This window comes from Barbus barbus (genome assembly GCF_936440315.1).
Source record: "Barbus barbus genome assembly, chromosome: 34".
Lineage (NCBI taxonomy): Eukaryota > Metazoa > Chordata > Actinopteri > Cypriniformes > Cyprinidae > Barbus > Barbus barbus.
The window spans coordinates 10,061,909-10,076,059 of NC_136762.1; the positions used below are offsets into that span (position 1 = coordinate 10,061,909).

A 14,151-nucleotide genomic window follows, 5' to 3' on the forward strand; every position below is an offset into this window, starting at 1 on the left:
ACTCAAACCTGCTTTAGCTTTAAGTTAATCCCATCAACTCTCACTTCAGCTACCCCCTCACTTTAACACAGACACATAAAAGGAGGTGTAGGCCTATATTATATGACCTAGTTTTGGAGGAAAACATAAAAGAAAGCTCATATTCAAAAACAGGCTTGCGTGCTTCTCCCAGCTTTGATTATTAAAACCCCTCGTGCTCCGTTGTCTGTCACCCAAATTTGTCTGCATGTCATTTTTGAGCTTTTAAGAATTTCAATATTTAGATGCGAGTGAACAGAAGGTGTGGAAATCATATTTCTCTTCTCTGTTTCCTGATAAAAGCAACCCTGTAGGCCCAAGGCAGGTTGTTCTTTGTTGCAGAGTGTCCCTTTCTTCCAGAATACCTTTTTACAGGCCACTGATCTGTCTTGATGTTGGCCCCAGTGATGCACGAGGTCATCTCTGTCCTATCACTTCCTCTCACATCTATGTCACCACGAACGACAGGAATTAAGGTCATGATTCAGTGCACAGCAGATACAATTTAGGTCAACAGCAAGGTTTAGTCAGCCACAAACACACTCTTAACAGATTCCTCCTAACTTCCTTTTTGCATGTAAAATCAGTTTTTGTGCAGCCAGGGGTCAAGCACAGGTCATACGATACTTGAGACATAAATCAGGACAGTATAAGGGGGAAAAAAAAATGTTGCAAGACATAAACGACAGATTTATTCTGATTGTGCATTTCAGAACTTTATTCGAAATCTGTGCAAGTAAACACCCAAATGAAATGTATTTTTAGAAATAATGATACACAATAATACTCAAACGTATCGCAGTTAGCCTGCATCAAAACAATATTTCAAAACCAATAGAAGTCTTTGAAGTGTCAGTGTAATCCATCTTTGTACTGTACAGTACGGAACATGATTGTTTAACCTGTTTGGTTTTCTTCATGTAAAAAATAAAATTGAGTAAAAACAAAATAAATATCTTCATATGCACATTTGTTTCAAAAGTTTCAACATTTTGCCCAGCGGTCTATTTCTCATGACAAACATACAGATCACATTTTTATGTATTGGGCTCCATGACAAAATATATATATATATATGCTTAAGACTTTGAATTTCCCCATGTTCAGTAATACATAGGAACCCTCTCATGCATCTGCATGCAACAGGCAGCAGTGTACTCTTAAATATATGACATAACAGAACAGATTATCATAGTTTAATCAGGAAACACATGCAAAAGAAGGACACAAATCATCCTCTAGAATACATATTCACATGGCATTTACTTTGAAGTCTCTTTAAGAAATTTCAAAACTAAAATGCTTTTCATTCATACAAAATAGCTGTCTTTCATAAAGATTATGCTATGTACATAAATATAGTTTATTACGAGTCTTTAAGATTGATGTCAAACGTAAGACTGTAAAACATCACAAGCAAACATATTTTTGTGGGAATGGCCTTAATACCACAAACACTCCCTTTATTAGATCAATGTGTCCATTAACATGACAGACAGCTGAGATTGGGCTGATTTGTCTCAAGTCGATGCAACAATCTCTTGCATAATAGAACAAACATATTATGACATGCTAATACCAAGACCTGTTCATAAAATACACAAATACAAAACATATGAACAAAAAGCAGTCATTTGTAGTAACTCTTGTGATTTTCATTCATCATCTTCTAGAGTATTGTAAAAAAACATTTCTGTCTAGACACGGGCAAATGCTGAGAAAGCAGAATAAAGAATAAAGCACATCACAACATTGTTTTCAATGGGAAAGAGAGAAATTAAAGAGGACACAGATAACATAAAAGTATACACACTTCACATACCATAGATATCAAGAAATCATGTTGTAATACTGATGGATTCATATTCCATATTATCCAAACATGATAATGAATATACAGCTTTAACGTTGCTGTTAGTTTATTCGAACAGTACAGAACCAATAAGAGATGCCTTTCTTTTTTAAAAAGGCAACCATTTCATTTATTTGAATGTATAAAAACTGTGACATTTAATGCCTTCCTGGCATAGACAAAGTAACAATAAATGGTTATTTCTTCATTTCAGCATGGTAAATTGAAGAATATTCACTAACAACTGCTGAGGCACAATCTGTTTATACAGATTATCATGTGCATCGGTGCATCATAACTCATTGCCTGAAGCCAAAAGTCTACCCATGTGTGGAAAACGGAGTGGGAACTGATATTGTTACAAATACATGAGGGCAAATCTGTCACACACCTTTTGTAGAAAACTTGTTTTCTTTGCCGCTTAGAACGTAGGAAAGAAATCAGCCAGAATGTAGTGCTTATAAATATTCAAATGAACTTTGGTTTCATGGTCTTTTTGTGAACTAAATGACACATAATTCAAGTGAAAAATGTGAGGTGCCTCAATAAAAACAAAAGTAGATAAGAAGCAGAGAGAATAAAAAGCACATTTCTAGTTCAAGCACAGATGCTGGTTCACAGTCCCAAAACTAGTATTTCTTCAATGACCCGTTAAGCCGTGTTGAGTCACAACTAAGTGTTCCATTGTAATTCTGTGAATTTTGTTTCAAAGTTCAAAGGCCTCAGTATCACCTGATGACTCGTTTTTGACCTTTGTCTGTATTTGTCCCGAGTCTACTTCTAAGCCCTCCCTCTCTTTAGCCAGTTGTGCATTGCTCCTCTGGAGCATATAGTACAAAATAGGGTTAGTCTTGGTAAACCGAGGGGAGTCTGGCCCATACTTGTGTGTTTGATCATCTCCATTAACCATCTTTGCAGGGCCCTTCAAATCCTTTGTGGTGCTGTAATTGATTTTTGACCTTGCAGGCTCCTGCTGTGTAACATGGGGAGTTTCTTGCCTGTGACTGCTTGCTTTTTTAGAAGATGCATTGCTGGGACTCAGGCTCTGGTGAAAGTTTTGAATTTCGCCTTCATTACATGATTGCTTGATTGTATTCCCATTCAGCACAATATGCGATGGTGAACTGAATGTACCCCTTGGCTGAGACAATTCCTTCAGGCAGTTGTCTGAAAGTAGCAGTTGCTTTAGAACATTGAAACTTCGGTTTTCGTTAGACTCATATGGTGGAAACCTAGCTGGTGGACTGTCAGCCCCTGGGGGGCTTGATGGGTCTCTGGCCTCTCTTGTCTCTAGATCTCTGGTGGCAAAACAACCACTGTTGTCTTCTTTCATGCTACCAGAATGTTCCAAATCCCTGGTATACTGAGTCGAGGAGTTATGATATTCTAGTTCTATTGAAAATTTCCGCTTCTTTGGGATTGTTGGTCCCTGGGTTTCAACAGATTCTTCTTTGACACAACTCTTGTTTAGGTTTTCTACTTTGTTTGGCTGAAGGTTTTTTTGGGGTCGTTTCTTTAGGAGATGACAGAGAAGACCATCTCTAGTGGGAGCCTCTGGGGACAATGGTTCTTGTTTGATGCTTTCATGAGAATGATAACTGGTGCTTTTTCTAGGCTCCAGTACTGACATTTTGTCATAGTCATACGTATGACCCTCTTCAACAGGCTCAGTTTTAATTGTATTATGCAAAGGAGGACCATTTGGTTGGCCAGTTGCCTGATGTGTTGGTTTTTCCACAGAACTATTTTTGCCATGTTGCTGTTTTCGTTTACTGCCTACCTTTTCTTTTTGAGGAGCATTGCCCAAAAGAAGTTGTAGAACTGTACGCCTTTCAAGCAGATTCTCAATCTCGGAGACATGCTGTGTTGCTTCGGGCACAGCTGAAGTTTTTGCTTTGGCCTCTTCCCACAGTGTGTTATTTCTCTGAATTGGTGAAGTGAGTCTCTCAAGTAAAGTTGGAGGATGGTTAACTTTCAGCTCTTGGGTCATGAGTTTGATAGGGGGTAGAGGTGCCTGTGCTGGAGGAGAAATGTCAGGGTTTTGTTTTCCACACTGAGCTAAATTCTGTAACAATTTACTAGCACTAAAGGCAGGTTCTTTTACTCTTACATCGCTTGCAGGTTGTTTTGCTTTACAAAGATCCAATGGGACAGACTGAGAATGGGGAGACCCATAAAGTGTATATGGGGATGCACTGCTGTTAGAGTCTCTGCTTTGGGAGAAAGTTGGCAAGAGTTTGGGACTTCTACAACTCAATCCACAGTGTCCGCTAAGGTCACTTATGTTCTTACACTTAACTGTACTGAAAACACTCTGGCTACTTGTAGATGCACTTGTGACCTTAGGGATTACAGTTTGCAGCAAATCTGGATTATCCAGACCTTTGTTTACTGTCTCGTTATTTTTGTGATCCAAGAGCAACTGTAATAGAGTGACCCTGTGATGAGGTTTCATCTCTGAACAGGTGTCCACCTCCCTGTGATCTGAGGTAACTTTGACTGGTGGACTCTCAGCCTTCCATCTGTTTAACGAAGACTCTGGGACTCTGTCCCGTACAGGTGAGGATGAAGTAGATACTGGTGTTTGTACATTTGTTCTGTTCTTTAGAGAAAGGTCAATTGGAGAGCAACTAGAGTAGGTGCTCTCAGTATCGCTACTGTCTTTTGTAAGACTGCTGTCGGGGTTTGAGTGATCGCTGTCAGAAAAAAGCGGAGAGGCCAGAGTGCCAAAGGTACTGAGGTCATCTTTCAGGTGACCCTGTCCATTAATTCGCTGTGAGGTGTTGTGACTGTTGAGAAGCTGAAGTAGAAGACTGCTGCAGTTCTGTGATGGTCTGCCTTGTTTCTCGAAAGGTCGACGCTCTCTAAAGCGTTGTCCTGTGCGCATGGAACCTTCTGACCTTCTTTGCCCTGAGGTCAGGCTTGGACTTTGTCGACTGGAGCTGGTTGACATTTGTGAAGGTATTCCATTCTTGGTGTGTAAGAGGCTTAGTCCATGAGTCTGGCCAGAAGTTGTAGGTTGTTTATCTTGTGTCTGCTGTGTGACCATGGCAGACAGTCTTTCACTGGCTGATCGTCCAGAGAGTTGGGCTTTCAGGGCATGTTCTCGAGAGTACTGTTGCAGGTGGGCCTCACTGGAGAGCAACAAAGCCAATTGACTACAGGCCACACTTGGTTTGGGCGATGGAGCGGGGCTTGATCTGATATTTACCAGGTTTGCCACAGCTTTTAGGCGCTCAGTACAAGATAGAGACTCTGGAGATTGGGAGGGAGAACTGCTCTGCAGTGCCTTGGGAGATTCTGAAAAACTTTCCTGGCTAGACCGTCGACGCTGATAAGGCACACTGTTGCTGTGGTTCTGCATTTTGCTCTTGCACACTAACCCTTTGATGTGGCTCAAGGCTGGTCTGTGGCAAGGCACATCTGCCCTGTCATCTTGTACAGGCTTGCTTATCTGGCAGGGGGCATCCGGTGGCCTCAAGCCTTGGATAATCTGCTGTGGCAGGGTCACGTTTTGAAGTCGAGAACTGAAAGACTGCAGCAAACTAGCTAGAAGTGTACTCTCTCCTTTATCCTGGGAGGTACCGTTCTGGCCACTGTGGTGGTCTTCACTTTGACCGTTGAGTGCAACAGAGGGTGCTGACTTCCGTTGAGTCTCACTCTCTGTCCAGGCCTCCGAGTTGAGGAGACGAGCCTTTCTGAGGTGCTGTGAAGCTCCACAGTGGGAATTTGTTTGGTTCTGCTCCTGTCGAGTGCCATGACTAGGCGGTGCATGCCCTATCCCATCCTTATTCCTCTGCTCTTGGCTTCCACTCCGTGTTGCTGCCGCACCCGGTCCTCCTACTACCTGATGCATGAGTAAGCCTTCCAGATATGTTAATACAGCAGAATCCTGGTGTGTTTCAGGGCCAGGCTCTTCCCCATGAGTCATGTTCAATACTATAGTCCCTTGTATGGTTGGCCACCACAATAGAGGGAAAAATTTTCTGTTACGTTCTGCCAAGAGACCTTACAGTTTTTAGCTTCCAAACCTTGTTTTTTTTTTTTTAGGTAAAAGAAAGGTATGATGTAGATTCACGAGCCATTCCCCCCATACAGGAGGCAAGAGCTAAGCATGAATGTAGTTTAAAATTATGTTTGCCATTGTTAAGATAAGCACAGGATCGTAATGCGGTCAAGTCTTGTGGGATTCCATGGCACTGGTTTTGTACTTCAAAGCTCCAGGGTTGTGAGTGAAATCACTGCTTACATCCAGTAATTCTGTCCACAAGGTCAGCTGGTGATGGTCCTGCACAAGAGAGAGAAACATGAATTGTGAAAAAGTATTAGCTAGATATTGCATACCACACATTATTGTATTCAACGAAGCAAATTTAGCTAATCTTTAACATGTAGTTTAACATTTTCGATGTTGATCAATTTTAGGGGCAAAAGACAAACATGAATAAAAAGTCTTTCTACCTTCGAGCCTTGATTTTTTTTAAAGACTAAACATCAGGTTATTTGATGATAAATGAAAATGATGTGCTACTTAGCAAGGCTAAAAAGTCCTCCGCCATTACATGCAAGTGTTTTCACAGTCTTTTTCACATGCCAAAAGGTATGAACTAAAGACCGATCTCACTCGTATACTGAAAGGTAGGGATACACGATATTTATCGGACCGATAAATTATCGCCCGATATGAGAGAAAATGCCGTCATTTTTATTGCTCAGATAAATAAATTAAATCCGATAAAGTATGCTTGCTGGTAAATCAATCAATCAGTCTGATTTATCTGAGATTCATCTTCTTTCCGAGTGCAAGTGATTGCAGCTTTAAACTGCAGTGACTCTCATCTTGTGTCGCGCTCATTACGTCATCATTTGCGAACATGTCTTCGCCGGTCTGGAAGTTTTTCTCGGTGGCAGAGGAGGACAATGCCATTGCTATTTCCAACGCATGTTCAGCAAGGATTCCGAAAGGAGGAAAAAAGGCATCAAGTAGGGTTGTGACAGTGAGGAAATTTTCCCACTGTTAATCGACGTGTGTCAACACCTTACCAACACCTTATTTTCACTTTTAAATTAACGGCAATTCGGCATCAATTGCTTGAATTCAATTCAAGCAACAACAAAATACAACATAGAACATATAGCTAACTTTTATTAACAAAACGAATAAAAATGCACCATGCTATATGCCTAATATAAAATAACAGATAACTTACAAATTTTAAATATGCATGGTAGGCCTATACAAAACTGAAAATCAGGAACAATACAATATACAAGACTGAGGAACAAATAATTATAAAACATAGAACGTTTATTAGTGAGATGGAAAGTTGAGGCACGGACTGCATATGCCTTGATGTAAAATAATGGAAAAAAATATCAGTTTAAATAAAAAAAAAAAATCAGCAAATACTGTGGAACCATATAAGCTAAATGAGAAACGAATGTTTAAAAAATAAATAAATAAATAGACCTTCCAATATCACCTTAGATAAATGGCAGGTCAACAGGCTTTTCAAAATCCCAAAATATTTTTTAAAACAGGCGCTTTTACATTTCGTTTTGAAACTCTTCTGCCATCGTCTTGTCTTTTTCACTTGACTCTTGTCAGTCAGCTTGACTCACTCTCCTCAGGTGATAAATGAAATCTGATCTGTGATGCGCGACTGTCGTTCGTTCACAAAAATGAACCGAAATACATGCCTCACAGACATGATAAATATATCTAAAGAAAGCTTTAAATTGCTACTTAACGAAATAAATAAAAACGAAAACAAAAACTATTTAATAGAATCGTTATCCGTGAAGATTCACTTCTCTCTAAAGGCACGTCTAACGAGGAGATGGCGAAGACAGAACTCTTCATCTGTGCTAACGACTCGCTGCTGCTGCGGGACACTAAACACCATCGAGTCGCTCTTAACAGTCGTGGCAGCAAGGACTCATGTTGTTTCCACCAGCGTGGCAATTTTTTTTCATCAATAATTGATGGATGTCTAAAATATAAAGATAAGGAGAAGCCTAAAACAGGCCCGAGGCCCGGCCCGCGTCTGAACTATGACGTCAATATTGGCCCGAAACCCGGCCCTAGGGACATAAAAAAGTAGGAGCCCGACTTTAAATTAAATTTAAAATAATAATAATTGGGGGCTAAAAGTGTGTGCAAGCATTACTGAACATGTACCGAGTAAAATATTACTGAAAATTGATTAGTAATGCCTTACACTACTGCGTTACAGCAAAAAGTAATACGTTACTGTAATGCATTACTTTTGTAACGCCTTACTCCCAACACTGCTTAAAGACTATATAACTTTCTCATCCTCGTGCACTAAAAACGTTGAATAGATGCATTTCTTTATGCATGAAATATTTCAATATAAATTTGTTGTTAATGAGTTGTTAATTGCAGATAACCCATAGTTCTGTCATAATTCTGATAAACCATTTCTGTTACAAAGTACTGTGGTGCCTTACACAAAAAATAAAAAACATTTGAAGAGTCAGGACTGATGCATGCTATAGTTAGGCCAGAGCTACTAAAATATCAGTTTAATCAGTGAATCTTAGATGTTGTATTCTCCTGGGTGCACAAACTGCAGATTATATTAAAATTATAATATAAAAATATGAACTTATCGGTGTCGGTATCGGCCATGAGAAGGACTTAACTATCGGTATTGGTTATAAATTTTCATATCGTGCATCCCTACTGAAAGGAATTCAATTAAGACTTATTCTTTACCATCATAGCAATAACCATCTTCCAAAGGTTTTTCTTCTCTTCTCCAGACTCTTAAGCAGTAGGAATTAGCTTGCTGAATCTCATTAAAACTGAATACACAGGGCTTTAAAGACTACTTGATTGATTTGACAGATATTAGGTAAAAAAATAACAAAGCACAGTCTCCTGAAGAGGATTAAATGTTTTGACAGAACTCTTGCCAAGTTAGACCCACAAAACTGTCAGTTGAGAACTTAGTTCTTTGGAAGACAACCACAGAAAGCTAACGGGTATTTGGAAAAGTTTTTTCTAATTATCTATAATAACTGGCAGGTTGAATTGAACAGTGCTCAGAGCAAAAATGGAGCAAAAGTGACGAAAATGGCCCAGTTATTATTAAACAATATTTCTGTTTTATGTTATCTTACATTTGATCAATTTTATATTAAATCCAGTATGTTATATATGAATTGATATATTTATTCAGGGTGCAAAAAGTTAATCGTTGACAATTTCTGACAAACATTTACTCAGCCTAGATGTTGATGGCTGGTTTGACAGACATCGGTATCACTCTCACCCTCTCTGCAGTCATTGTCAGTGCCTGGAGAATGAACGCCCACATGATGCAGCCTAGTCCTTCACTTCTATGTTACCGTAGTTGCTCTACATTATCTCAAAATATACCACCTCTGGATCACACAGTGCCATTGGCTCTGCATACGGACACATTTATTGTGTACATGTACAAGCCTGCTAAACACTATACTCACAACACAACTCGAGCCTCTTGGTACAGCACTACCAATGTCACAACAATGTCTGCACTTCATAGGAAAACGAAAACATAATGAGATGGAATTGTAAGTACTTAATCATGGAATACACACAAGGCTGACCTTGTCAGTGCTCTATGGTCAAAGTGAAGGTCAATGGCTATGGTTGATTTGTTCTGCTCCTAATTGGCACCTTTGGTTGTTCTACTTTGCTGGGACTGACAGGGGGTGGACAGTACGGGATGACCTTATCAAGATATCGGTCACAGGGGTGTGAGAGTGACAGGCCTGAGAAACTCCTATGCCACTACACAATCAAAATAGCTCTAATCTGGATATTATCTCTAAAGACAAATCATTATAGAACCGACTTCTAAACATTAATGGAACTGTAAAATAAAACGTATGTCTATTGCATGTCTATTGCCTATGTAAGTATCTTTCAGCTCTACTCTATGGATGTTATAACAATGATATAGTATAATAATATTTGTCAATGAAATAGTTGAGGAATTTCATGAAAATAGTTTGGAAGCTGAATCTGACTGTGAAAATGTAAGCTTTGTCTGACAAAGCGTTATATCTAATGTGTCAAAAAGTAGGAGAAGGTAATTGATTTGGGCCAACAACAACAACAACACTTCATCCTATACTTCTATCAATAGGCCACTGTAGCTTGTTGTCCTAATCCAATGAAAAGAGGAAACTAAATACTGACAACGCCGTCACCTGGTTAAACAGATAAGCAATTTCTTTAACACACTTATCTCATCTCCGAAGAAATATTCAGTATCTTACGCTAAAAAAGAAACTCTTTAAAGAAATTAGCCGTTTTAATAATGCATTCGGTAAAAACTTTAAAATCAAAGCTACAATTTTCTGACAGCTATGAGCTTCAGAATAACTGTAAGAAGTGATTGTAGTAGCCTGTCTTTGACAAAAACCTGGTTATATATGAGCCTGTTCTCTCAGTTCTTTCCAGAGTTTTTTGCCACAATACTATCACCATCAGTGACGCCAGTCACCCCCCCACCTCCCCCCCCCCCAAAAAAAATTCAAGATCATAAATTACATCCACTGTCCAGAAACTGTAATCCATTTAGGCTATTTAAAATGCATGATGAGGCAAAAGGAGCAAAACCTGCAGCATGCCCTGTTTGAAGTCAAGGTCACTCACTCCGCGGGGGACGTTTGAGTTGATGCAACAGCTGGCGTCCATACAAGGCATTAGGTCCTAATAAAAAGCGACAAAGCTGCCCTTGCGATGTGCGTTCATACCCGCCGTCTAGCTCTCAAAATAAAAAAAGGATTTTGGATATAGTTGTGCCACTGCAACTGCTAAGTTGTTGTTATCCTTTGGTTGCACACGTAGGCACAAAAGCCTGTAGAGCTCCAACAACACATTCCTAAGATAGCGTTGGGTGACTCAGTCAATCAGGGCCATGCACCATTCAAACTAGGTCACTGTGACCTACTTCCAAACAAGCATTATGGGCATCACGCATTGACATTTCCCAGCTGGGACACACCCCTTTAGTTAGGGCTTTGCCAAGTGCAATCTCTGACTCTTAGTAAAAGCATGAGTCTGACCTACATTATGACCACCCTAAGATGAGTTACCCTTTCACATGGGCAAGCACAGGGTGATACCAGAGCGTTTTAGCCAAGCAGAAGGAACTTTCCCAAGAGGACGGCAGAAATATATACAGGGGGCCCCTGCGTGTACTGTCACAAGACTCCAAACATAATTCCAGAGTCTTGCCACAAGTAATAGTCTTGACCTTAGACTTGTAGATTTATGATGGCAGCACAATGTTAACAGGAACACTTAGAGAAGACCAAGCTGGTTCAGCTACAGAATAACATGTATCTTTGTCGGTTCAGCTGAAAAACAAAATTACATACTGAAGTGATACTTTAGTGTGCTAAATCTCGTCAAGGAAAAATATATATATAATTACTGCCCACAACCAGAAAATGGGAACAAACAAAATGTTTGTACTCCTAATTGACTGTGGTAAATGGCCCAGTTTCCGGGACTGGAAATGACTTGGGGAACGTGAGCATGGGAATCAGTCTGTGCCCAAAAAAAACAGATCATTAAAATACCAAAAAACACTTCAAGTACTTGAGTGGAAGTTTTTGGACACAACCTTCAGAAAACAAGTGCTGTGACCTTTTTAGGCTCCACATAGGGAAAAAAGAATTTGCATTAGAAGACTTTCTGTGAGAAAGAGGCTGCTAGAAACTAATAGTTATACAACGATTTTAAGTCACCCTTCGCCCAAACTCAAGAGATCATGTTTATCAGGATCATAGTTTATGCCAGTCATTATGTAAACAGCTTTGACCAAGTATAGCACATCGACTGCCAGTAATGCAACGTGCAACTGTACATACAAAACCAAATACAAAAAGTCCATGACAAAATAAACAAAAGTCACAGTCTAAAGTGCAATCTAATAGTCCAAATCGAGAGGGAAGCAATGACCACTTTTATTATTCACAAAACAAATAAGCATTCACTGCACCATTGCCTTAAGGGTCAAATGAAGGGTCAGCATGTGCATCATGACCCTCACGTCATTTGTTAGTCTTTAGAGATAACTCAGCAACGTCCTCATCCAAAAAAGACAAGCTTCCACTTTTTCCAGGATGTGAGATCATTATAAGTTACTGGCAATACATGGTACATGTCACGCACAATGAGCCTAGGCCAGTGGATCTCAGCCATTTGACTCCACAGACCCCCATTGTGCACAACAATATTCAAATGCTCCATGACTTTTCCAGATGTTCATGATTTACTGGATGAGAACTTAAGGATAAGTATAAAAAAAAGAAAAAAAAAAAAAACTAACTGAAACTTTCCAACTAGTATTGGATTTTACATAAATATTTAAAGAGTTGTCAGAGGCGTAATGGGGGTGATGTTAAAGTCATGTGACCGTGGTGTAGTTTGTTTGCTAACTTCAGCTTTTTACTTCCGGCGACTGTATTTAGACTAAATTCACAAACTTTGTGGTCAGAAGATTATATTGATGAACAGGTTGAGTAAGAATCTCAAACCATTGTTGGTCACAGATCTTATTTTCTGCAGTAATCCAAAAGCCAAAATAAAAATCCAATTCTTCAAGGGAACCAGGGTTTTGCAACCTTTAGGTTGGCCTTCAGAAATATGTCATCGCTGCAAAACTCTATAAAACTGCATATTTCTTCATGTAAAACTTTTTAAATAAGGGAAAAAATACTGAACGCATCAAGTTACATTTCAACAACCTAAACCTGCCAAAACATGTCAAACCATTCACACAAATCAGACTCATTCACAACTTCAGAAAGCTCAAATTCATAATAGTCCCGGCAATGTGGAGGAGATATTTCTGCCATGCCCACATTGATATACAATATACGATCTTACCTTCTTACAGAGCTGTGACACCAAGAACAGGTACAGTGCAGTGATCAATTTTCTCTGCAGGCTGTAAGGCTCTGTCTGAATACTAATACACCTCAACAACATCCTGGCCCTCTCTTCTCTTTCCTTCTGTCTCTCTCTTCTTCTTTCTTTGGGGTTGACAACCCTCAGTGCCCTAGCCCTGACCAGTGAAGGAGGGGGGCAGCGGCTTGTCCTCTAGGCAGATAATCAAGGCCACTAATCAAGTGTGAGCACCCAGGTGGGGGATTAGATGCTCGCTCTAAGCAACTCAACACTGAAAGCAGCTAAGTGCGTGCACAACAAGGTCGCCATTAAACCTGTAGTAACACCGTGGCTGGTCTCTCTCACCCACACACTCTTATGTGTGCCGCAGCTACACCGTCAGTGCTCAGTCACACAAAACAGACTCTCTCACACACACACACACACAGGCATAGCCTCTCTTTATACACCCTCACGTACTTTTGCGTACACACAGAGAGGCACACGCCCACAGACGGCCCACTCTCTGCCAAATAGGGATAATTCATCATATTTTACAACTGATGGCTTTCTACCTCAGCTGAGTGATATTGCATCCTGGCAGCGTGACAGGAACAAGGCTCCGCCAGCCCTTCTGACAGCCTGCGTTTTGTGTCTTAGAAGACGCTCCGCTCTGTCACCGCACACTTGCACTTATAGTGCGAGAGCGTGCGTGCGTCTGTGTGTGGGTGAAGTGGAGCAGAGACTGGTCATGGCTTCATGACTACTTCAGTCAGCTAAGAAAGCTAAGCCAAGCTGAAATGCTTCAGCAGACAAGACCTTTACAGCTTGAACTTGCCTTGCAGCGGTTAGTGATAGAATTTCTTCTTTTTTTCCTTCTTCTTTATTAACGGAGAAAGTCTAACCAATGGCTTTCCAATGTGTGCAGTAAATGATCTGGAGAAAAAAGGGCTCATTTGGATCATTAGTCTGCTGCACATATGCTGTGAAATTCTGAAGGTGCTGGCATTAAGAAAAATACCGTCATTAGCCTAGCGCCTTTAAATACCAGCTGCTGTTTTGGTATTTATACGCACTAGCAACTATTTTTACTTTGGGAAATAAATATTATATTTTAAGAGTTTTGCTTGGGCAAAGTGCACAGAAAAAAAAATCAGCTGCGTCAGCAATGTGTAGGCGATACAGAAAAATAAGTCAATAAACAATAAAAACAAGATTTAAAAAAAAAATCTTGCCTTGTTTTCTGCCTGTTTTGTATGGCATTGTTTGATCTACTTCAAAAAATTAGCCAAAGGAAGAAAAAAACAAATGCCGGTATTGGAGGATATGGTGACTGATAAATTGTGTACCCATAATCTAGTGT

The 14,151-nt window shown here is 39.9% G+C and overlaps 1 protein-coding gene across 2 annotated transcripts in view; it reads right to left on the reverse strand.

Annotated features, from left to right (window-relative positions):
- Window positions 1-708: 708 nt before the first annotated feature.
- The window catches only part of LOC306854465 (nuclear receptor-interacting protein 1-like), a 34,877-nt gene continuing 21,434 nt past the window's right edge, over window positions 709-14,151 (reverse strand). The window contains exons 1-2 of one of the 2 annotated variants that reach the window (XM_079392503.1): window positions 12,789-12,916; window positions 709-6,158 (exon numbers count right to left, since the gene is read on the reverse strand). In XM_079392503.1, the coding sequence (XP_079248629.1) occupies window positions 2,577-5,801 (3,225 nt within the window). In that variant the 5' untranslated portion in view covers window positions 5,802-6,158; window positions 12,789-12,916 and the 3' untranslated portion in view covers window positions 709-2,576. Of the gene's footprint in view, window positions 6,159-12,788; window positions 12,917-14,151 lie in introns of those variants that run through there. The other variant, XM_079392502.1, reaches the window with a different exon arrangement.